We start from the raw sequence: 24,701 nt of genomic DNA on the forward strand, positions 1-24,701 counted from the left end.
TGCATTTGGCTGGATCTGAGCACACAGTATGTCTCTGAATACCTCAGAATTCATTCGGCTGCTTCTGTCCTGTGTCACATTATCAATAAACACTAGTGACCCAGTGTCACTGGCAGCCATGCATGCCCAAGCCATCACACTGCCTCCGCCGTGTTTTACAGATGATGTGGTATGCTTTGGATCATGAGCTGTACCACGCCTTCGCCATACTTTTCTCTTTCCATCATTCTGGTAGAGGTTGATCTTGGTTTCATCTGTCCAAAGAATGTTCTTCCAGAACTGTGCTGGCTTTTTTAGATGTTTTTTTTAACAAAGTCCAGTCTAGCCTTCTTATTCTTGATGCTTATGAGTGGCTGCATCGTGCAGTGAACCCTCTGTATTTACTTTCATGCAGTCTTCTCTTTATGGTAGATTTGGATATTGATGCGCCGACCTCCTGGAGAGTGTTGTTCACTTGTTTGGCTGCTGTGAAGGGGTTTCTCTTCACCATGGAGATTATTCTGCGATCATCCACCACTGTTGTCTTCCGTGGGCACCCAGGTCTTTTTGCATTGATGAGTTCACCAGAGCTTTCTTTCTTTCTCAGGATGTACCAAACTGTAGATTTTGCCACTCCTAATATTGCAGCAATTTCTCGGATGGGTTTTTTCTGTTTTCACAGCATAAGGATGGCTTTTTTCACCTGCATAGAGAGCTCCTTTGACCACATGTTTACTTCACAGCAAAACCTTCCAAATGCAAGCACCACACCTCAAATCAACTCCAGGCCTTTTATCTGTTTAATTGAGAATGGCATAACAAAGGGATTGCCCAAACCTGTCCATGAAATAGCCTTGGAGTCAATTGTCCAATTACTTTTGGTCCCTTTAAAAACAGGGTGGCACATGTAAAGGAGCTGAAACTCCTAAACCCTTCATCCAATTTTAATGTGGATACCCTCAAATGAAAGCTGAAAGTCTGAACTTCAACTGCATCTGAATTGTTTTGTTTAAAATTCATTGTGGTAATGTCTATAACCAAAATTAGAAAAATGTTGTCTCTGTCCAAATATATATGGACCTAACTGTATATATATATATATATATATATATATATATATATGTATATATATATATATATATATATATATATATATATAGTATGTGTATCTATATATATGTATATATATATTTATTTATCATGCCAAATATCATAACAGTGTATAGTTAGTCAGTAGATAGTGTTGTAGTTTGTTTTTCTCAAAGTTCCACTAGAATATATATTGACCAGTTATAACATGGAATATTTCAGAAAGGGTTAACTGTGCTCTGCTGGCTCTCCTGAGGTCACCCATTGTGTATATTTGCTGTACTCATACAGCTTTGGTTTACTTCTCGTTTGGTAAAAAAAACCCACAAAGTTAAAATTATAGAAAACTTTGCACTTTTGGGTTTAGTTTCCTCCCAATTTGAAAGGACGCCAGAGTCAGAACAGAAGGAAGAGCGAAGCATTCAGCTCCAGATCTCCAAGCAAAGAATCCTTGTAACCAGGTTTCTCCTTAGTGATCACTATCTTTGTATTATGAACTGCAGAGCAGAAGATTATGTTTTTGTGCTTTTTTTTAGCTAGCTTATCTCCTGTTTATAGAGTCGAATAATCACTGGTTAAGCAATTTTTACATCCTGCTGTTACGAAAATACAATATTTATCTATATATAAATATATGTATATACAGTATTTATGCATTTTCATGATATCAGGGTGTAAAGGTTGCTTGACCAAAATAGCTGTTATATATATACTGTATTTACAGTGTGTATGTATGTATATATAACATATATATATATATATATATATATATATATATATATATATATATATATATATGTATATATACAGTATATACAGTATGCAGACTCTTCAATTAAGTTTGGCATGCTTCCTAGATTCCTTTTTCTGCAATAACCAGACAGGACTGTGCTTTTAGTTGATCATTATGTTTGGAGTTTGTTGAACTGTTGTGTCCTTCTCCGCAGATAACATCATGAACGTCCATGTTGCTTTACCTCTATTGCTGGTTATTATGCAGGCATCACTGGCAAATTTTTCCTGCTCGTCTTGCAGTATTTTCAACCAACCTATGGAGGCTGAAGCTGAAAAAGCAATACTTCTGGAAGTGGCCAAGCAGAACATTTTGAGCAAACTTCACTTGCACCAGCGGCCAAACATTTCACAGGCGGTGTCCCGGGAAAATCTGGCACAGGCTCTGCAACAACTGAACATTGAGTTGGATGAGGACCAATCACAAGACTTGCCAACAAAGAATAGTAAAGGAGACAAGGAAATGGATATTGGTCAAACCTATGAAGTCATCAGCTTTGCTGAAATAGGTGCAGTATACAATGTATATTGTGTATAAATGATTAGCATTTAGCTGTAGAACATCATGTTTCTGTACAGCCCTGACATTTATAGTAGTTTCAAACAATTATCTCTTAATTACAGAATGAGTGCTAATTGTTTGATGGGTATAATTCCCACTGCTAGGGTCATTAATCACCAGAATGGTGGACTTATGTCCATAATTTTCACTTCTTCTCCCTTGCCCTAAGACCTAGGTCAGTACTAGTAGATCTCAGACTATTCGTTCAGCTCCTTCTGGCCAAGACCTTGTGGACAAAGGAGAACAAAGAGAGACCTGGGGATATACTTGCTCCTTCTGGCAATTGTAGGCGCCACAATAATTTGAGGCTCATATTCATTATGCTTTTTTATAGAGAATTTCTTGTAGGAAATGCAGTGACCTTACTATACATTGTATTGTGTTTACAGCCCCAGAATGTAACATTGATATTTTTTAATCAGCAGAGAGAGACATAAAGACTTAGAATCATTTTCTTAAGATGGCAACTGTATTTTTTATCTACTGTCATATCCATGAGACATTGAGGTCTGTAAGCAGGGATCAGTGACTGCTAAGATGATGTTCTATAATGTGCCATATTTGATCACCTACCTTTTAGCTTTGATGTTACATGTCAGTGACATATGTGAAGATTGAAGAAATTCGACTAGTTTTCCACTAACAGTACATTATCTAGTATGTAATGACTCAAACCCTGTTCTCTGAAATCAACAAAGACTTTGCCTTCTACAGATGTCTCATATTTGCAGTTTCATTCAAGCTTATTTGCACAATCCTCACTGATATTTCATGCATTTAAATAATTAAATTGCATTTTATTGTTTGAAATAAGTGTTTGATCATCTACCTCTCAATAAGAATTCTGGCTTGTTAGTTGTTCTTTAAGAACAACTAACTCTGCACTCATTACCTGTGTTAATTGCACCTGTTTGAACTTGTTACTTATATAATAGATACCTGTCCACACACTCAATCACTCACACTCCAACCTCTTCACCTTGGCCAAGAACAAAGAGCTGACTGAGAACACTAGGGACAAAATTGTAGTCCTGCACAAGTCTGGGATGGGCTACAGGACAATTGGCAAGCATCTTGGTGAGAATGCAACAGCTGTTGGTACAATTATTAGAAAATGGAAGGACCTGTCAATTTTCCTCAGTATGGGGATCCATGCAAGATCTCGCCTTGTGGGGTAAGGATGATTCTGAGAAAGGTCAGGAATCAGCCCAGAACTAAACTGGAGGACCTGGTCAATGACCTGAAGAAAGCTAGGACCACAGTCTCAAACATTACCATTAGTAAAACATTACGGCGTCATGGATTTAAATCCTGCAGGTCCCCTTGCTTATGCCAGCACATGTCCAAGCTCATTTTAAGTTCAACAATCACCACCTGGATGATTCAGAGGCGTCATGCGAGAAAGGTCATCTGAGACCAAAATATAACTTTTTAGCATCAACTCCACTTGCTGTGTATGGCGTAAAAAGAAGGATGAGTACAACCCCAAGAACACTGTCCCAACCGTGAAACAGTGTGGGGCAAATATTATACTTTGGAGATGGGTCTTCTAGCATGGCAATGACCTGAAACACTCAGCCAAGGAAGCTTATGAGTGGCTCTGTAAAAAGCATTTCAAGGTCCTGGAGTCACTTAGTCAGTCTCCTGACCTGAATCCAATAGAAAATCTTTGGATGGAGCTGAAACTCAATGTTGCTCAGCAACAGCCCCAAAACCTGAAATATCTGGAGAAGATCTGTATGGAGGAGTGGGCCAAAATCCCCTTGTCATGGTTTTTTTGCAGCAGAGAGGAGCCAGAAGACCCCATTGTCTGATTTCTCCTATTCTCCTACTCCTGCACTGTTTAGAAGCACTTCACCTTCATATTAAATGGTGGAGGTTTAATTTAGCAGTGCAGGGGTTAATTTGCACATTTGAGAGCTCTTGGAAGCTTTTCTGCATTAAAGGGAACCTGTCACTTCCAAAATTGAAGGTGAGCTAAGCCCACTGGCATCAAGGGCTTATCTACAGCATTCTGGAATGCTGTAGATAAGCCCCCGATGTAACCTGAAAGATGAGAAAAAGAGGTTAGATTATACTCACCTGGGTGGGCGGTCCGATCCGATGGCGTCGCGGTCCAGGGCCTCCAATCTTGTTACGATGACGTCCTCTTCTTGTCTTCACACTGTGGCTCCGGCGCAGGCGTACTTTGTCTGCCCTGTTGAGGGCAGTGCAAAGTACTGCAGTGCGCAGGCGCCGGGCCTCTCTGACCTTTCCCGGCACCTGCGCACTGCAGTACTTTGCTCTGCCCTCAACAAGGCAGACAAAGTACGCCTGCGCCGGAGCCACAGCGTGAAGACAAGAAGAGGACGTCATCGTAAGAAGATGGGAGGCGCTGGACCGGACCGCAACGCCCATCGGACTGGACCGCAGCGGGAACGCCCCTGGGTGAGTATAATCTAACCTCTTTTTCTCATCTTTGATGATACATTGGGGGCTTATCTACAGCATTAAATAATTCTGTGGATAAGCCCCTGATGCCTGTGGGCTAAGCTCACCTTCGATTTTGGGGATGACAGGTTCCCTTTAAGGCTTTTAGCTGTTAACTGTTAGCCACTTCCATCTCCTATATAATCTGGGTCCTGGCAAGAACTCATTGACAGAGTTAGCTTATGCTGCATGGTTAGGAGATAGTGGTTTGTTGTTGTTTGAGAAGGCGTTTGGTGGATTTATGTGTTTGGTGATTTTGGTTGTGTCTCCTACGTTAGATTTACCCCACCCTCTACACCCTGGTGTGCACCTCTGTTGTTTGCGTGAGTATATTTGTATGATTACTATTTTTTTAATCCTGTTTGTATTACAATGTTAGTCTGGTTGGGATATTACGTTACACTACTACTCCCCTCTTCCCTCAGTGGGGGATGGGTACAGACTGAGGGCGGATCCATTAGCTAAGTCAAGGTACGTGGTCCCGGCGACTTCACCATCAGAAGTAATCTGGGAAACAGGGCGAGCTAGAGTGCCCTTAGTGTTAGGGACAGGGAAGGAGTCCCTGGTTCCGGAACACCCGATAACAGAGTTGTAACATTAGCTCTGGCAGAAAACATTTTTTGATTCATCTGGATCCTCTCTCTGCTTTCACAGGGCAATTGCAGCAACTCAGCCTGGAGGTGCCAGATATAGGTACTGTTGTTTTACAGCACCTTAACACATCATGTTTGAGGACCATGACTTCCAGACAACCCTTAGTGGAACCCCAGATCGCTTTGTCTGACAGGTTCTCTGGGGGGTGTGACAGGTTTGTTGTTTTCAGGGAGGCCTGTAAGCTATACATCAGGTTACATGCATGCTCCTCAGGAACCAAGGAGCAACAGGTGGGGATAACAATCTCTCTCCATCAGGGTGACCCCCCCTAAACATGGACATTCTCTTTACCATCGGACTCCCAGTTGCTCCGGACGGTGGAAGAATTTTTTCTGGTGCTGGGTCATATACACCATGAACCCAACCATGTCTACCTGGCTGAGTCTAAACTTCTCAGTTTCAGGAGGGAGAACAGATGGCAGAGGAGTATTGCTCCAAGTTTCGGAGGTTGTCCACTTACACTAAGTGGAATCACCCCTCGTTCTGTAGCCATTTCTGTCTAGAGCTATGAGTAAGGGTGCAAGACTCCGGTTTCCCTTGATATCGCCATGTCTTTGGCTATCCAGGTGGATCACCATCTTTGCCAGAGACATAAAGAGACACCCCAATGTGTGGGTGATCCAGAGCCAATGGAAACCTGGTTTGAGTGATCTGAGGAACCCATGGCTTAGTTAGGTGGGGCAACACATTCTGAGAATCAAACTGTAGGTCGGCACAAAGGGGCAGTGTGTTTTTACTGTAGGAAAAAGAACCATTTCATGGGTGCATGTCCTTCCCTACCTCATTGTAAACAGACGCCGGAAAACTAAGGAGAAGGGAAGAGAAGGTTAACAATCCTGGTGTACATATCTTCTCTGTGGGCAGGACACAATTTTTACTACCTGCTGAAATCCATCTGCGCAAAGATAAGGTGGTTATTTCTGCCTTTCTGGACAGTGCAGTGTGGTTTAATTTGATAGAAGCTAGATGCTGGGCCTCAAACAACATACACTGTCCAGACCTATACCCATAGTAGCCATTGACTCCACACCATTGAGACAGGGGTATTTTTTTTAAAGTCGTCCGAGGTTTACATTTCCATGGTAGGCGCTATGCACTCAGAAGGTATTGAGTGCTATGTATTAGAGGGTCTGCCCTCACCTGTGTTTTTTGGACTACCTTTTCTCACTCTGCACAACTCTGTGGTAGATGGGCAGACTCGGGAGGTGGTAAAATGGTTTTCTAAGCTGGATCTCAGGGGGCATATAATCTGATATTAAAGAGGCGGATGAGTGGAAAATATCTTTCAATACGCCTGAGGGACACTATGATGACCTTGTGATGCCATTTGGGTTGACTAATGCTACTGAAATCTTTCAGCACTTTGTAAATGACATCTTAAGGCACCTGGTACATAGATTTGTTGGAGTCTATCTTGATGACATATTAATTTATTCACTTGACCTTGAGTCACATTAGGTACATGTCAGGCATGTCTTACAGATACTCAGAGACAATAAATTATTTGTCAAATTAGATAAATGTATGTTCTCGGTTGATGAAATCCTTTTTCTAGGATATGTTTTATTGTCCACCGGCTCAAGGGGATGCCCTTCTGCCTGTCCGTTAGGGAAACTGGTTGTACTTGTTAATCTCAGTTTGGGAGTTCTTAGTGAACATTATGATTCAGTCTTGGATGGACATCCCGGTAATAAAGCTACTTCAGATCTTCTTACACGCCATTTTTGGATTTTTGGCGCTCATGGCCAGATCATCATGTTCAGGAGTATGTAGCCACCTGCAGTGTCTGTGCGCGTTCTAAAACCTCTCATACTCATCTGTCTGGGTCTCTCCATCCATTGGCAATTCCCAGTAGACCTTGGACTCAGTTATCAGTCAAATTTATCACTGATCTACCCATGTTGGCAGGTAATATTGCAATTTTGGTGGTGATGGACAGATTCAGTAAAATCTTACATTTCATTGTGCTACCGCTTTCCCTAACTCCAAGACCTCAGCACAGATTTTCATTAGAGAAATTACTTGGAATCTCTACCGATATTATTTCTGATTGGGGGTGTAGTTTATTTCCAAATTTTGGAGGCCGCTTTGCACTCGTTTGGGGATCCATCTCTTTTTCTATTCAGCATTTCAACTGCAGTCTAATGGGCAGACTGAATGGGTTAACCAGGATATTGAGACTTATCTTAGGAGTTTTGTGTCTGAGAATCAGGAGGATTGAGTTACTTTCCAACTTCTAGCTGAATTTACAGTAAATAATCGTTGTCATGAGTCTACTGGTAAGTCCTCGTTCTTGGGGCATAGGAGATTTATTCTCATTTCAGCTCATTTATTAGGAATTGTTCTTGTGGAATACCTGAAGAAGAACAGTTTTCATAATCAATTTTGTTTTGTTGTGGGAAGGCGTTCTTGATAATTTGAGTAAGATGGGGACCAAATATAAAAGTATTGTTTATTGGAGATGTTTGGTGGGTCCGGACCTGTGTGTGTTGGTGATTTGGTGTGATTGACCTCAAAGAACATTAAGTTGAGGGTTCCCTCGTGGAAACTGGGTCCCAGGTTCATCAGTCATTATAAGATTGTGACCATCATCAATCCGATGTCCAGTCATTGTGAATGGATATTTGGAATTTCAAATAGCTAAGATTGTTGATTCTTGCTTAGTTCGTAGGTCACTTCAGTATCTGGTACACTGGAAAGGATACAGTCCAGAAGAAAAGATGTAGGTACCACATCTGACATCCAAGCGGCCAGGTTGATCTTGTCTTTTCATGTGGCACACCTTGATAAACCCGGTTCTGAGGTTCTGATGGTCCCTTGTAGAAAGGGGGGTACTGTCACTGGTTTATCGCAACAGAGAGGAGCCAGAAGACTACATAATTTGATTTCTCCTATTCCTGCAATGTTTAGAAGCACTTCATGTTCATATTAAACAGTGAAGGATTATTTTAACAGTGCAGGGTTTAATCTGTTCAGTTGAGAGCTCTTGGAAACTTTCCTGCATTAAGGGTTTCAGCTGTTCACTGTTAGAAACTCCTTTCTCCTATATAATCTGAGCCCTGACAAGCACTCACTGCCAGATAGCTTATGCTGCATGACTAGGAGATGGTGGTTTCCGGTTGTTTGAGAAGGCATTTCGTGGATTTATCTGATACTGTTGCTAAGTTTTGGGTGTGTGCTTATTCTCCTCCTTCTCCTACTTTGGTTTTATCACATGCTCCACTCCCAGGTGTTTACCTCTGTTATTTATGTATCTTTGTATGATTGGTATTTTCCTTTAACCCTGTTTGTATTACCTTGTTAGTCTGGTTGGTGTATTATGGTACACTACTACTCCCCTCTTCCCTGGGTGGGGGAAGGGAACAGACTGAGGTCAGATTCAGGAGCTGAGGCAAGGAACGTGGCCCCGGAATCTTCCCAATCAGGAGTAATCTGAGGAACAGGATGAGCTAGGGTGCCACTAGCGTTAGGGACAGTGAAGGAGCCCCTGGCCCCAGGACACCCAACAACAGAGTCATGACACCCTGCTGCATTGTGTGAAAACTTGGTCAAGAGCTACAGGAAACATTTGACCTCTGTAATTGCAAACAATGTTTTCTGTACCAAATATTAAGGTCTGTTTTTCTATTGTACCAAATACTTGGTTCATGCAATAAAATGCAAATTAATAATGTAACAATCATACAATGTGATTTTTAAAAATGTTTAGATTCTGTCACAGTTGAAGTGTACCTATGATAAAAATTACAGACCTCTCCATTCTTTGTAGACTCTAGACATACTTAAGAATTTTAAGTGTCTATTGTCATCAATAAGAGTAAAAAGAAAAAAAAGAAGAAAAAATAGTAATCTTACAATTGTGATATCCCTTCAACCTATATCAAGGTTGTGTCCCTGTGTTTGGGACACAATATGAGCTATATCTGAAGCTTTGTAATTTATTTATTTCTTTATCCATTCATGAAAAACAATGATACCAAAATGATCCAAAACACTGACTGACGTCAGAACAATTTTTTCATGTACAAGTTTTATAGTTTTATAGGGACATATGAATGAGGGCTTAGGGAATGTCCTTACTAGCCCTGTGCAGCCCCCTACCAGATTCTCCCTGTGTCTACTCTAGTTGATTGACAGGTGTCTCCCATGTATCTCCATCTGGAGAGGCTGGTCAATCAAGTGCAGCAAGAAGTAGCTGGCTGAGAGTAGCACCAGATGAGACTGGTCTGTCCCTAGAGTCTACTGCCGGACTTTCAAAATATGTTTTCTCTGAAACCCCACAGCATTATGGGCAAATACATAACCAGCTGCAATTGTAAGGTGGCCAAGGTAATAGTCCTGGCAACAGGCTGTTCTGTTCCTGTTGCATAGTTTGGTCACAGAAGAAACTTGTGAGAGTAGATTATATGGGGTAATTCAACATTTATTTTCACAGAACATGTGGTACATGCATCAGCTTCTTAATACAGCATAACAGGAAGTCTGAAGGATCCTGCACACAAATAAGTCTGTATCTGTTGTATATCTGCCAACACCCTGTTAGGACTGGCGGAACACACCAAGAAAGATGTAATAGATGCGTTCGCAGTCCGGGGTCCACCGTGCAGGTGAAAACCTGCTGCTAGTAAATGGCAGCGTAATATGGCGGTGGAAGCGAACCCGGTAAAGCCACAGGTCCGCAATACCGCACTAAAGAGTGCAAGCAAGGAGTCAGCGGACACAACCCCAAGACTCAGGATTGAAGTCCGATTAGAACACTTGCTGACACAACAACGCAACTGGGTGTGTTAGGTAACTATTATTATTAGAGCACCGAAGTGCGAACTGTGCCGTGCTGGCAAACACCACTAAGCACCCAGACGTGGGTCAGGAAGCGCACTACTGGCGCGTGGTGCAGCACTGGCGGACACAGCAATAGACGCTGATACGTGTGTGACACGTTGAGTGGTTAGTCGGGCGCTAGATAGCAGCCATACTCCATACGCGAACAGTCATACAATAGGGTAGGGGTATTTAATGAACGACTTGCACTCACAACAAACACACGTATTCAATTGTACACTAGCGCATGGCCGTGCGGTCATGCGCAGTTTATATAGTTGCAGCACAGGAAGTAGCTACAGAAGTTTTGCCCTTTCAGGACCTGCTAAGAGGACTAATGGGATGTGCTGCAGTGCCTGAGCATGTGACCCTCGATCTCCAACGGGAGATCTTGCCCTGGGCATGCTCAGTGTGTGCAAATAAGGACTTGGTCCCAGAGAAGCCCGCTCGCTGCTGCCCAGCACTGGCTTTAATGGCAAAAGCTGGAGAAGCAACAGCAAGCCTAAGCAACGAGTGAGACTGAGCCAGACGCAAGGACCGTCGTCTCTGCTGAGCAGGTTTACCTGCGGCAGGAGAGGAATGGGAGACCGCAGCAGAAGCGGCCCGAGATTCCCCCTGTGCAGAAGCGGGAACTCGACCCCTAACACACCCTTTCTCAACAGTAAGGACTTATTCAGTTATGCCTAATTTCTTCATCAGTCTCTGATGTCTTTCAGCATTCAATGCCTTTGTGAAAATACCTGCTGTCATATCTTTAGTTGGGAGTAGTCTAAATTTAGGATTCCTTGTTCCTGGTGATCTCTCAAGAAGTGAAACTTCACATCAATGTGTTTAGTTCTTGGAGTAACTCTTTCCATCTGAGCAAGAACTAGACATCCTTGCTTGTCCTTATACTTCTTTGTTGGTCCCAGTTGTTGTTGTCCTAAGTCTGTTAGCAGTTGTCTTAAAGGGACACTGTCACCTGAATTTGGAGGGAACAATCTTCAGCCATGGAGGCGGGGTTTTTGTGTTTTTGATTCACCCTTTCCTTACCCGCTGGCTGCATGCTGGCTGCAATATTGGATTGAAGTTCATTCTCTGTCCTCCATAGTACACGCCTGCGCAAGGCAAGATTGCCTTGTGCAGGCATGTACTATGGAGGACAGAGAATGAACTTCAATCCAATATTGCAGCCAGCATGCAGCCAGCGGGTAAGGAAAGGGTGAATCAAACACCCGAAAACCCCGCCTCCATGGCTGAAGATTGTTCCCTCCAAATTCAGGTGACAGTGTCCCTTTAATCATAGAACTTCTTGACTGGCATGTGCTGCGCCGACATATTTTGCTTCTGTCGACCTCAGTGTTACTATAAATTGTTTCTTACTAGTCCAGCTAATTGGTCTGCTTGAGAGCAAGAAAAGATAGCCGCTGGCAGATTTCCTGTCAATTGGATCTCCAGTCTGTTAGGTGTGGAGTTCCCACCGCTGCACAGGGGGAATCTCAAACCATGTCCGCTGCAGTCTGCCATTCTCCTCCAGCCGCAGTGGAGTCCGCTCTGGCTCAAGCACATACTGTGCGTTTGGTTACAGCTGCCTTTCCAGGCTCAGACTTTGTAACCAGCATTGATCAGTGGTGAGCAGACATTCCAGGGACTAAGTCCTGCTTTTCTTCTACTGAGCATGCCCACGGGTAACGAGTATATTCGCTCATCACTACTCATTAATCATTCCCATCCCTAGTGTTGTTAAAAGTACTTGGGTGATTGAGCTACCTAGCGCCAGACTGTGCCATCCAGCACTAGGCACCAGCTACAGCATCTATTAGTAGCAACCTCCAGTGTGGCGCCATGCGCAATCAGTGCGCTTTCCTGACCCTAGTTAGGGTGGTTACTATATGAATGGAGGGCACCACCTTAAATGTGAATCACAAATCAAGGAGTCCTGAATCCCCCTCAACAAGTAAATAAACACAAAGAAATACATAGAGAAAAGACATGTTGTTCAGGAGATCAACAGGACAAATATAAGTAATTATCAAGAAATATTTATTAATGAACAGTCTAGTAAGCACACAATACAATTAAAAACAATTAAAAAACACAGAGGTGCCCGTAATACCGGGAACCACAGAAAACCTTAGCCCACAGACAACAATACTAAATATAATGGCACCTGAGAGAGCTGAAATATATAATAGAGCGTTTCCAGAAAAAGAATTATCATGAGGATACATGTGACATATCCCAGTAAAATGAATAAATTATAGAATAAAGTAACCCTGGAACACACTCCTCACTCCTGAAGAGCAGACTGACCATGTAGGCAAATAACACACCTAACTAAAGACCTATAATGGTCCAAATAGCATTATACCCGCATGATAGATATGGTAATCCCACTTAGAAAAATAATCTAAAGGTGAGGTGTAGTGAGTGGACATACCAAAAAAGTAATCAGAATGCAAGACCCGTACGGGGCAATGGCGGGTGGATAGCAGGTGGATGACAAGTCAAAGTTACCGGTCCAGTCCGTCCTATCAGTCAGGATGCCAGTCAGATTGTCCTAAAAAGTGTCCATGGGGCAACTTAGCCCCATGGACACTTTTTAGGACAATCTGACTGGCATCCTGACTGATAGGATTACGGGCACCTCTGTGTTTTTTAATTGTTTTTAATTGTATTGTGTGCTTACTAGACTGTTCATTAATAAATATTTCTTGATAATTACTTATATTTGTCCTGTTGATCTCCTGAACAACATGTCTTTTCTCTATGTATTTCTTTGTAGTTAGGGTGGTTAGTGGCGTCCGCAGAGCGGCACTGTACGCACTCAGTGCGGTAAATGTTTTAGTTAATCCTGTCCTGACAACCGGTCAGTGTAGGGTGGAAATTCCTGCTTGGACTCAGCATCTGACTCCGAAAGTCCTCAGATGCGGGCTCAAAAGCCACCGAGGGTCAGAGCGAGTCCAATCACCAGTTTGGTGGGGGTGATTCATAGGGATCCCACTAGCATCTTTCAGCTGCACCCTGTGACTGCTAACAGGGTGCAGAGTATATTGGTGACTCTGTGAAGCAACAGAGTTCGCTTCCATTCACACTGGGTGAGGGCTAAACCCACGTGTGAGCAAGCGTCCATCCGTCATTACTCAACAGCAGGTTCCATCTCTGCACGCACCCTTTATATTATTTGGTGCATTCCACTAGCCCTAACACAGTACAATCTGTATGAACATATCCAGTTAAAATGCATTTCTCACTTGCAGGTAGTTTCAGTTGAACACTGCTTGTCCCTTTCAAATAATGGATTACTCTCTTCACTGCATTCCAATCCATTTTGTTTGGCTTTGATACCTTCCTGCTCAAAATTCCCACTGCTGCTGCAATGTCTGGCCTTGTAACAGTTGCAAGATATAATTATTTTCCCATTGCCTTTCTGTATTGTTCATTATGTGGTAACAGATTCTGTTCACTATTTCTTTCTTTCAGTTGGTTTCCATTTGAGACTTTACTGGTTTTGCATCTTTGAATCCAAATGTTTCTCTTATGTCTTGAATTATGTGATTTTGATTAAGAAGGAAACTCCCATCTTCTTCTCTTTCTATCTGTATTCTTAGGTACTGTTTCACATTTCCCAGATCTTTGATCTCAAAGTGTTGATCCAAAGTTTTCATTATCTCTGCTTCATCCCTTTCTTTTTCAAAACAAACTAAAATATCGTCCACATATATCAACACAGAGATCCACCTGTCTGTCAGTCTCTTTGTATATAGACAAGGATCTGCTTTGCTTCTTTGAAAATGTTCATTTCTGTGTACTTCTTTGATTTTATCATTTCACGCTTTACCGGCTTGTTTTAAACCATATATACTTTTCTGTAGCTTACAAACTATGTTTGGTTTCCTTTTATCCTTGAATCCTGGGGGTTGTTCTATGTAAATGTCTTCTGTTAAGTCTCCTTTCAGAAATGCTGCCTTTACATCCAGATGTTTCAATTGCATTTGTTTCGTTGATACAACTGCAAGCAAAATTCTGATTGTGGTGTGTTTGACAACTTGAGAAAATGTCTCATCATAGTCTTCTCCATATTTCTGAGAATAGCCTTTAGCTACGAGTCTTGCTCGGTATTGATCAGCTGAGCCATCTGCTTGGTATTTTAATTTAAAAACCCATTTACATCCTATATCTTTCTTTTGGTAGTTCTGTCAGTGTCCCTGTCTTTGAATCATGCATGGATTTTATTTCTGTTTCTGCAGCCTTTATCCATTTGTTGGCCTCTTCTTCTGAAAGTTGAGATATGTCCTCCCAAGATGTAGGTTCATAAATTTTATTTGTACTTGCCTTGTATGAAAGACGTTGAGGTAGTCTTCCTTGTTTTCTCTTATTGAGCATCTTGGTTCTGTGTATGTTTGGAGCTGTAACTTCTTTCTCATCAAGTGTTCCTGCAGTTATATCACTGTTGTTCCTCTAATTTTTGTTTTCCAGTGATATAATTATGTTATCATTTAGATCTTCAGTGAATGTTACACTGTTACTCACTGTGATTCTGTCTTGGGATCTAGGATTCTGTATCCTTTGCAATTGTCGTTATATCCGACAAATATTCCTTCAATGGCTCTGTTTTTAAGTTTGGAGCGTTTTTCTTCTGGAATAAACACAAAACCTTTGCAACCAAAAACTCTTAAATGATTCACACTTGGTTTCTTACCTTGCCTCAGTTCATATGTTTTTTTTTTCAGTTTTCTTGAAAAAAGTCTGTTTTGCAAATAAGTAGCTGTCATTGCTGCTTCACCCCAGAATTTCTCTGGTTGTTTGGAATCTGTTAGCATACATCTTAGCATACATCTTATCATTTCAGTTCTGTTTTTTCTTTCTGCTACCCCGATCTGTTCAGGTGTGTATGGAACAGTCTTTAAATACTCCATTTCATTCTGTCTTAAGTAGTTTTCTATTTGGTGTCCTGTAAATTCACCTCCATTATCACTTCTGATGATGATTGACTTCCTCTGAAACTTGTTATTTGACTTTGTCACATAGACTTCCAATTTTTCAAAAACTTCACTTTTGTTCTTTATCAAGTACATGACTGTGTATCTTGAGTAGTCATCTATGAAGGTCACCATATATCTATTACCTCCTGATGTGGTCACTTTCATGGGTCCACATACAACAGTGTGTACCAAGTCAAGTGGTCTTGTGTTTTCTGTCTCACTCTCTTTAGGTATAGATACTCTTGTAGCTTTAGATTTTATACAATATTCACATTTTATGGTAATTGAGCATTCACATATCAATAGGTCTTTTGTCAAATTCTTCTTTTGTAACGTCATTATACTCTCAGGATGACTGTGTCCTAGACGTCTATGCCACATGTGAATACAATTCTTGTGATCATGTGTACATAACTTCATCTGTTCCTTTAATGTGTCTAGACGATATAATTGTTCACCTGCTTAGACATTAATTATTACCTTATCTCCAGCTAGGATTGTACAAGTATCATCTTTGAATTTTACTGTAAGTCCTTTGGCTGTCAGACGCTTTACGGATAACAATCCTCCTTCTCGTCTTGGAACATATAACACATCCTTTACTAGTAATTTTGAATTATGCCCAAATCTATCAGGACAGATTAGCATTCCTTGTCCAATACTTTCTGTGATTATTTTACTCCCGTCTGCAAGATAAATTGCTTCCTTCTTATTTTTATCAAGTTCAGTAAAGAAGCTTTTTTCACTAGTCATGTGACTTGTTGCTCCTGAGTCAATAAACCAGCCTGACGATGACTCTTTATCAATTACTTAAAAATGTACCATTCCAGTGATCTGCATGTGGGTTAGAAATTGTGCTTTTTGCTTTCTGTTTATTCTCCTTTTTGGTGTAATTTCTGTTGTTCTGCTTTCCATATAGTACAGTCTTTCTTTAAATGTCCCTTTTTCTTACATCTGAAACATTCTCTTGTCTCTGTATTATGGGGCTTCTTGTCTGTCACTTTAAGCATTTTCACTATCCCTTTCATTGGAATCATTTGTTTGCTTTTTCCTTCTATGATATTCATCTTTAAGTCTGGTCTTTACAAACTCTAGTGTAATGTCTGCTTCAGGTCTTGTCTCTAGTGCATTTATCGGAGCAGTGTATGAATCTGGGAAACTGCACAATAATGTTGCCACTATATAGCTTTCCTTAATGACTTCACCAACTGATCTCATATTTAGACAATAATATCTCCACTCTGAACTTCCATAACTGATAGTTCTCATTGTTCAGCTTAGCTGTTTAGCTCTGAACTTCTGCTCATCTTTTACTTATTTGTCTTACTTTGGAGAGAATTGCTCTGAAGTATTCATTTGCATTCACCAAGTCCTTGTTGTCTTCTATGCTGGCCCCATAACCTGTTGCATAGTTTGGTCACAGAAAAAACTTGTGAGAGTAGATTATATTTGGTAATTCAACTTTTATCTTCACAGAACATGAGGTACATGCATCAGCTTCTTAATACAGCATAACAGGAAGTCTGAAGGACCTTTTAACAAGAGAGAAAGTGAAACCAAAGTACTGTACAACAAGTATATGCATTACATTCAACTAAGCATATAACAGTCACAACGTCGCCATCTACTGTCAGAAAAGTGTAAACTCCTCCTGCACACAAGTCTGTATCTGTTGCATATCTGCCAACAGTTCCCACACCCTGGCACCTCACAGAAAAAATACAGTGCCTCTTTTCCTGCATATACAGCATGTGCAACAGAACAGTCACTGTCAGATTTCCCTCGGCTGCTGTTGCTCCGGTTCCGCATGCATGAGCCCCAAAAATCACTTTGGAATGGAGTTTTTTTCCAACATATTAACTTTACTGGACAGCAGCGCATTCATCACATAAGCAGCACAAGTTAAACACAGAGGCATCTTCTTATCTTTCCCTGCCGTCTGGGCAGCTCCTATCTTCTCCTCCTGCTCCCTGTCAGCCCCTCGTCTGTTTCCTTAGGGAAAGGTGCTGGGAATGGCATCTCAGCTGCTCCCGCCCCTGTCTTAGACCCTGTACTTCTTGGGGACGGTCCTTTTGAGCTGGTGCCCGACTGCACTATTCTCCGCCTGGGGCCCCTTACTGCCATTGCAGCTTTATCCCTATGGCTGTCTGACTTCTGTGTCCCTTTTCCTTACATCTCTCCCTGGGCAAGGCTGCCCGGACTCTGCTGCCTATCCAGGAAGTACTTCTCCCTGTCCCTGTGGCTCTGCCCTGCTCTGTTCTAACTCCTCCCCATTAACCATCTCCCATACTGCCTGTACCTTACTAACACTTCTATCTATTCTATACTATCCTATTTCTATGATGCCCCCTCTATTCTAATCCCCCTATGGTCCTATATTGTCCCTAAGCTTATACACAATACATAACACCTGCATCACATTACAGCATACGAACATCAGTAAATATGTATAAATGTTACATTTCTCATAAATACACCATGGGGTGCCGCATGAAATCGGTGAACAGTGACCAGGGGAGAGGAGGCATGTGAGGGTCTCTGCCACCTTCTTACACTCATCACTCCTAGAATATCCATGGCGGCAGCTGTACATTTAAAACTGTTAGAAATGTTTTTTTTTAAATATATTTACAATTAGTAGAGTCTTTATCTGACACTTCTGGTGGGTCAACCATGACCCCGACTCCACTTTTTGGAGCCAAGTTCTTTCAGTGTGGGTCCAACCGACCCCAGTCCTCTTGCTCCTGGGACCCATACATATGGTGTTAAATAACAACAGTTCAGGCCTATGGGCCAGTCCTTTCCTGCCATCGCCCAGTGGCCAACTCAGCAATTGTCCTCGTAGTCCTGACTCGGCTCACTCCTTGTGTCCACCTGTTCAGGTGCTTCCCCTTCCCTCCTTTAGTAGAGTACGGGCTCTTTAAAACAAGTGAGCTGCTTTCATACTCTCAGGGGACAGTTCAGGGTTAAAACAGTAAAAAATTCAGGGTTAAAACAGTCCACTACTTAAAGCATCCACGCACACAGTCCATCCTTATGAGCAAAGGTGACTAACCCTTATAGGGCTTCAGTCCCGTAATCCAGCAGGGAATGCACAAATGTGCGCAAATAAAACTTGGATGAGGAGAAACAAACAATAGTCCTTTACTCGTGACCCAGTCTTGGTGCCATTTAGGACTTACTGCCCTTCCAGAAATGTGGAACAGTGTCTTTCTGAGTGCAACTGCCACAACTCTTCCCTCCTTAAAGGGGCCGCCTTCACTCTTTGCAATCGGAATAGTGGGCCGCGCCTCGGCCCCAAATCAAAATAAATGTGTGGCCTGAAGATCCACCACCAGGCCTCTTTTGCTGCAGGAGCCAGGGATTTGTCTGGATAGATGTCGCAAGAGGATGCAGGGTCAGGTGGAGGTGATGAGGCAGGAGTCAGTGTGGGAACTGAGGTGAGTGCAGGTCTTTCACTCACCGAAGCTGCAGCCGGCTGTGATGACCCTCCACTGTGGCCACGTGAACTTGGAATCACGGCTGCGACAGTCCCTCTCTCCACGACTTCTGGCTTCTCTATTGTTTCTTCCTCCACATCCACGGTGTCTCTGCTCTCAGCAATTTTCTTCTCCGGCCAACTGAAGGGGAGCCACTTCTCCATCTCTTCCATCCACCAGCCTCATCAACACGAGCTCGACTTTGTCTGTGCCACGGACTGCTCCCTGTGTTGATGACCGATGCCCCCACCGGACATGCTTCTTTGCTGCGTCTGATCAGGTAATAGCATCTCTCTTCTGAGCACACCGTCTTGTTCTTCTGGGCTCCACCCATTTGTGGGTGGAGTTACTTCCGGCTGCCCCACCCATTCCACAAAACTCTGCTGTATGGGTCAGGACTTCTTTTGCTGCACCCATCTCGGGCGGGCATCAGTCACTATGGGACGAGGCCATGGCTCAGGCCACTGCTTCTTCCATCTTCACACTCTTTGCTTCTTAGCATGCCCACGGTGGGGCGGCACCATTTCCAACTTTCATGCTACTGACCGCCATCTTCATGTCAGTGTTCGGGGCTATCTTTAACTCTCTAATGGCTGTCATCTTTGCCATTTTCAAGGCTCCTCCGCTCTCTGTACACAAGGCATCGCAATCCTGCCGACTACGCCAATTCTGTAAGGCGGCCAAGGTGGTAGGCATGGCAACAGACTGTTCTGTTACCACACCCTGGCACCTCACAGATAAAATACAGTGTCCCTTTTTCTGCATATGCAGCATGTACAACAGAACACTCACAGTCAATGTCAGGTTTCCCTCGGCTGCTATCGCATCGGCTCCTCATCCATGAGCCCCAACAATCACTTCATAGTCTAGGTCTTTTTCTAGCAGATTATTTTTACTGGACAACAGCGCATTCATCACATAAGCAGCACAGGTTAAACACAGAGGCATATTTTTATGTTTCCCTGCCGTCCGGACAGCTTCTATCTTCTCCTTCAGCTCTGTCTCCCTTTTCCTGGCATTCCCTGCCGTATGTCTGGACAGTCCAAGTCCCTTCAGTATCTTCAGTGTCACCAGCTCCCTGTCAGTCCCTCATCCAGTTCCATTAGGAAAAGGTGCCAGGAACGCCTTCTCAGCTGCTCCCTCCCCAGTCTTATACCCCAAATCCTTCTTGGGGATGTTCCTTTTGAGCCAGTGCCTGACTGCACTATTCTTCACCTGGGGCCCCTTACTGCTGTCACAGCTTTATTCCTACGGCTGTCTGACATCTGTGTCACTCCTCCTCACATCTCACCCTGGGCAAGGCTGCCAGGGCTCTGCTGCCTATTTAGGAAGTACTTCTATATCCCTGTGGCTCTGCCCTGCTCTGTTCTAATTCCTCCCAACTAACCAACTCCCATGCTGCCTGTACCTTACTAACACTTCTATCTATTCTATACTATCCTATTTCTATGATGCCCCCTCTATTCTAATCCCTCTACGGTCCTTTACTGTCTATAAGCTTATACTCAATAAATAACAAATGCATCTCATTACAGTATACCAACATCAGTAAACATGTATAAACATTACATTTCTCATTAATACACCATGGGGTGCCGCATGTAATCTGTGAACAGTGACCAGGGGAGAGGAGGCACTTGAGGGTCTCTGCCACCTCCTTACACAATCATGCAGCCAGCCCTGATTCATGCTGAGTGAATCCCATGCTAAGGTCCATTTAACTAGATGTCGTTAGAAGCTGACATCTTTGCAACTGTATTTTTTATTGACCAAATACATGTTATATATATATCAAAAACACTGTTTTGCATGTCCAACTTCTATGCATATCTATACAGGGCTCACGATTAATGGGTACACCCCCTTTGAAAAGTAAGATTTTAATCAATGTCTCACTAATTAAGAACATTTTCTGAAATTTGGACAAAATTGAGTTTCACAGAATACTTTTTTAACGCCTAACATGAAAGTAAGGCTAAAGCACCACTACACGTTTTTTTTTTTTTTACCACTGGATTGGTGCTTTTAAACTAAAGTCCCTGCCCCTGCTCTCATACTTACCTGCCCCTATCTTCACCTTTTATCACCACTGCTCCTGTTGGCCTCCATGAGTTTTGACCTGCCAGATCGATCAAGTGTTTGCTGGAGGGAGCTGGAAATAATTTTTCAATGCAAGTCTACGAGAGCCTCATTTTGACTCTTATAATCTTATTGAAAGCTTATGATGTAACTTCTGACTTCCAGCCAGCGAGAAGTTGCGGTCACAACATGGAGCGCTTCGGTGCTGGTAAAAGGTGAAGACACCAGTGGAAAAGTATAATACTGTGGGTAGGGGCTGTAGAGTAGAAATGTAGTAGTATTTTGTATGACCTCCATGATTTCTAAGGACATAATCAAGTCTTTTAGGCATGGAATGAACAAGTTGGAGGTGTATTGAAATATCTATCTTTTTCCATTCTTCATGAAGGACCTCTTTTAGAGCCTGGATGCTGGATGTGATGCTCAAATTGAATCACTTGTACCCTTTTCTTCTTCAGAAATGCAAGAGATGTGTGTTTTGTTTTGGGTCATTGTCATGTTGGAAAAGTGCATGCCTACCAAGGACACAGAGTGATGGGAGCATCTTCTCCATCATGGAGCAGTACAGCTGTGATTTCATGATACTATCAATAAACTGTAGCTCCCAACACCAGTAGTGCTACTGGTGTTGGGGAGCTACATTTGATTGATGGTATCTTGAATTCACAGATATACTTCACTAAACTGAAATAAATTTTTTAAATTATAAATAAATAATTGAACTTTATTAAATGTATTGTGGACAAAGCACACATGTAATCTGAAACAAAAAAAGTTGCAAAAAAAGCGACAATATGAAAGCAGCATTTTTGCAGCCAAGAGATCTGGTTTTGACTGCAGAGAAAGACACAGCAAAACGCTGTATGTGAATGCAGCGGCCCAGGGTCCTGGTCGTTGCAGTAATATCATTTTCCTCCAGGGGGGAGTGATGTTATGTTTGGAGGCAATAAAGGAGATCTCTTTACCAGGTACCACAAACATACAACACATTTCATACTCCAGTCCACCAGGGGGAGCTATGTTCCTATTTATTAGGGCACTCTTCACACTTAGGTAAAACTGGTGGCCTGGAGAGGAAGTTAGGCAGTTGCTGGCTGAGCTTCGGCTCAGGTAGTTGGTCCCTGACAGGGGTGGGAGCCTGTCAGAGGCCTAGACAGAAGGTCACAGAGCTGCGCCTGCCCCACGTGCGGCAGTTCCTAAGAAAGGACACGAAAGAGAATTGTATTGTAGAGAGGGTGAGAAAGAAGTCATAGCAAAAGGAGTGGAAACCAGAAGGAGTTCTGCCCTGCACAGGCTGCCTCCTTCTGAGGTGCTGGATCCAAGGGAGCAACAGTCCTTTATGCCTTGCTCCAGAGACCAGCAGGACAGCTAATTGCAAGTTACTGATCCTCCCTATACCCAGGAGGCAAGGTGGCACCCATAAGAGGCCGGGGCATGATAGAGTCCCTGTAAAAAGCCTCAAGCCACCGGTCATACGGGTTTGTCCTATCCATCTGGGGGACAGAGAGAGAGAGACAACATCGATAACATCTACAACATCTGTGAGGACCTTATGGGAGGCTTAGCAATAAGGTACTACAACACACAGGCGCTGGAGGAAGGCTACTGATATCCACCTGAATAAGGGGACTCTGGATTTGCCTCCAAACCGGACGGACTCTGCCTGCCCTGTGATCTGTGCTCTGGACTGTGGATGCTGAAGCCTTCAGTAAAAGGTAAAGAGACTGCATCCTTGTGTCCTCGTTCTTCACTGCACCTCACAGCATCCACACACTGGGAAGCCCTGGGGACACACTTCACCTGTGGGAAGGTATACCATCTAGCTGCCATAACATAAACCAAGTGGACCCCTTAAAGCAGCGTCGGTCACCCTGACCAAATACCACAGGTGGCGTCACGAACACAAACTCTATCCCTTTAAAGACCTTTCCCTTTTACACGGACGTCCCTAGGGCCACGGACCGGGTCAGCCACCGTGACATCCCCCTTGAGAACTGAAGGACCCGGTACCGAGTACCCGACTGCCCTTGGGGGCGCTCCATGAACTAAGTCTTACAGTCAGATAAGTACAGAAAAAGTGATACAAACATTAGTACATTCAACTTTAGTACGTGTCAGTATGCAAAGGAAAACTTTACTAAATATATAATATAGATGTTTTGTATATATGTTTTGTATATCTGCAGAAAGAAAAGGAACAAATGTGCAGTGCAAATGTGCACCACGTCCTTCATTAACATTGCCTTACCACTGTTTGCCTATTATTTTATACACAGAAAACTCAAATGGCGCGAGAAGTGTTCTTCACTTTCATCTATCTACCGACAAAGAAAAGCGAGAGGAGATCCATCAGGCACATCTGTGGTTGTACCTCAAAACTACATGCCGCAACAAGATAACCCTATCAGTGACTGGTAAATTTATGCCTAAAGACTATTCAATAGAAGGCACAGCCCAGGCTACAGCTGTAAGCGGTGGCTGGTATATGATTCCTTTACAGATGTTCTCTGGAAAAGCCCTAAACGAGGGAACAGAAAATATGTACATAGAGCTGATGTGCCTGGACTGTCACAAGCCGCTGAAAATGGATAATATTAGCCATGTCCATCGTCCGTTTCTGGCATTAAAAGTTCACAACAAACAGGAGGATGCGCGAATTCGGAGACATATCATAGAGTGCACTGGTGACATGCAAGTATGTTGTCTGAAGAAATTTTACATTGCTTTTAAAGATATTGGCTGGAATAACTGGATAATTAGCCCAAAGGGTTATTTTATGAATCTCTGTGAAGGGATATGTCCGGTTCACCTGGCCAGGTCTCCAGGAATTTCATCATCCAGTCATACGGCTATCTTAAGCCTTATCAAAGCAAACAACGCATATTCTAACCTGAGTCTGTGTTGTGTTCCAACAAAACGAAGGCCTCTCTCCTTTCTTTACTTTGACATCAACAATACCATTGTCAAGTCTGACATTCCCGATATGATTGTGGAAAGCTGTGGTTGCACTTAGTCTGTGTACAGTACATTCACCTCCTCTTTAGCTTTGTCACTTGTGTTACTCATGTGAACTCGTCTCATAAACTTTTTCTAAATTATTTAAATGCTTATATAGTCTCTGTTCCCTCCTGTTCGTGTAGAGCAGCAATACAAAAAGCTGATACCAGAGAAGTAATTCATAAATAAAACTGCAAACAGCAGGAAAACAATGATCTTTTAGGTGTCATTGCAACCAGGAAAATTCAGTGGTTGAAATTCTTCACAATGTTATGAGCTGCCAATGAGGGGAACATGTTATTATATGAAAGGGTTTGTGTCTATGGTTACAGACTGCGAACAAAGCCCGTGTGTTAGCCATGTATTAACCCCTTAGCGACCGCCGATACGCCTTTTAACGGCGGCCGCTAAGGGTACTTAAACCACAGCGCCGTTAATTAACGGCGCTGTGGAAAAAGTAAATAGCGCCCCCCAGAGGCCGATTTTCTCCGGGGTCTCGGCTGCCGGGGGTAGCCGAGACCCCAGAGAACATGATTCGGGGGGTTTTTAACCCACCCCGCATTTGCGATCGCCGGTAATTAACCGTTTACCGGCGATCGCAAAAAAAAAACAAAAACAAAAAAACGCGATCTCTTTTTAATTTCTCTGTCCTCCGATGTGATCGCACATCGGAGGACAGAGAAAAGGGGTTCCAGGTGGCCCCCCAATACTCACCTAGCTCCCCCGATGCTCCTCGTGTCTCCCGGTGGGCGCCGCCATCTTCAAAATGGCAGGCGCATGCGCAGTGCGCCCGCCGGCCGGCACCGGGAGAATCTT

The 24,701-nt window shown here is 43.0% G+C and overlaps 1 protein-coding gene across 1 annotated transcript; it reads left to right on the forward strand.

Annotated features, from left to right (window-relative positions):
• The first annotated feature begins 1,460 nt into the window (after positions 1-1,460).
• On the forward strand, positions 1,461-24,090 carry LOC138672276 (inhibin beta C chain-like). The gene is made up of 3 exons (XM_069760237.1): positions 1,461-1,529; positions 2,016-2,369; positions 23,165-24,090. Exons 2-3 carry the CDS (start codon positions 2,024-2,026, stop codon positions 23,899-23,901), a joined length of 1,083 nt encoding a protein of 360 aa, XP_069616338.1. The 5' UTR covers positions 1,461-1,529; positions 2,016-2,023; the 3' UTR covers positions 23,902-24,090.
• The last annotated feature ends 611 nt before the right edge of the window (positions 24,091-24,701 follow it).

This window comes from Ranitomeya imitator, chromosome 3 (genome assembly GCF_032444005.1).
Source record: "Ranitomeya imitator isolate aRanImi1 chromosome 3, aRanImi1.pri, whole genome shotgun sequence".
In the NCBI taxonomy this organism is placed as follows: Eukaryota; Metazoa; Chordata; class Amphibia; order Anura; family Dendrobatidae; genus Ranitomeya; species Ranitomeya imitator.

Bases quoted from the DNA above. Each gene is read 5' to 3' on its own strand.
- LOC138672276 (XM_069760237.1), top strand. From the start codon at position 2,024: ATGAACGTCCATGTTGCTTTACCTCTATTGCTGGTTATTATGCAGGCA. The intron at 2,370-23,164 runs GTGCAGTATACA...TTTTATACACAG, and splicing joins CATCAGCTTTGCTGAAATAG to AAAACTCAAATGGCGCGAGA.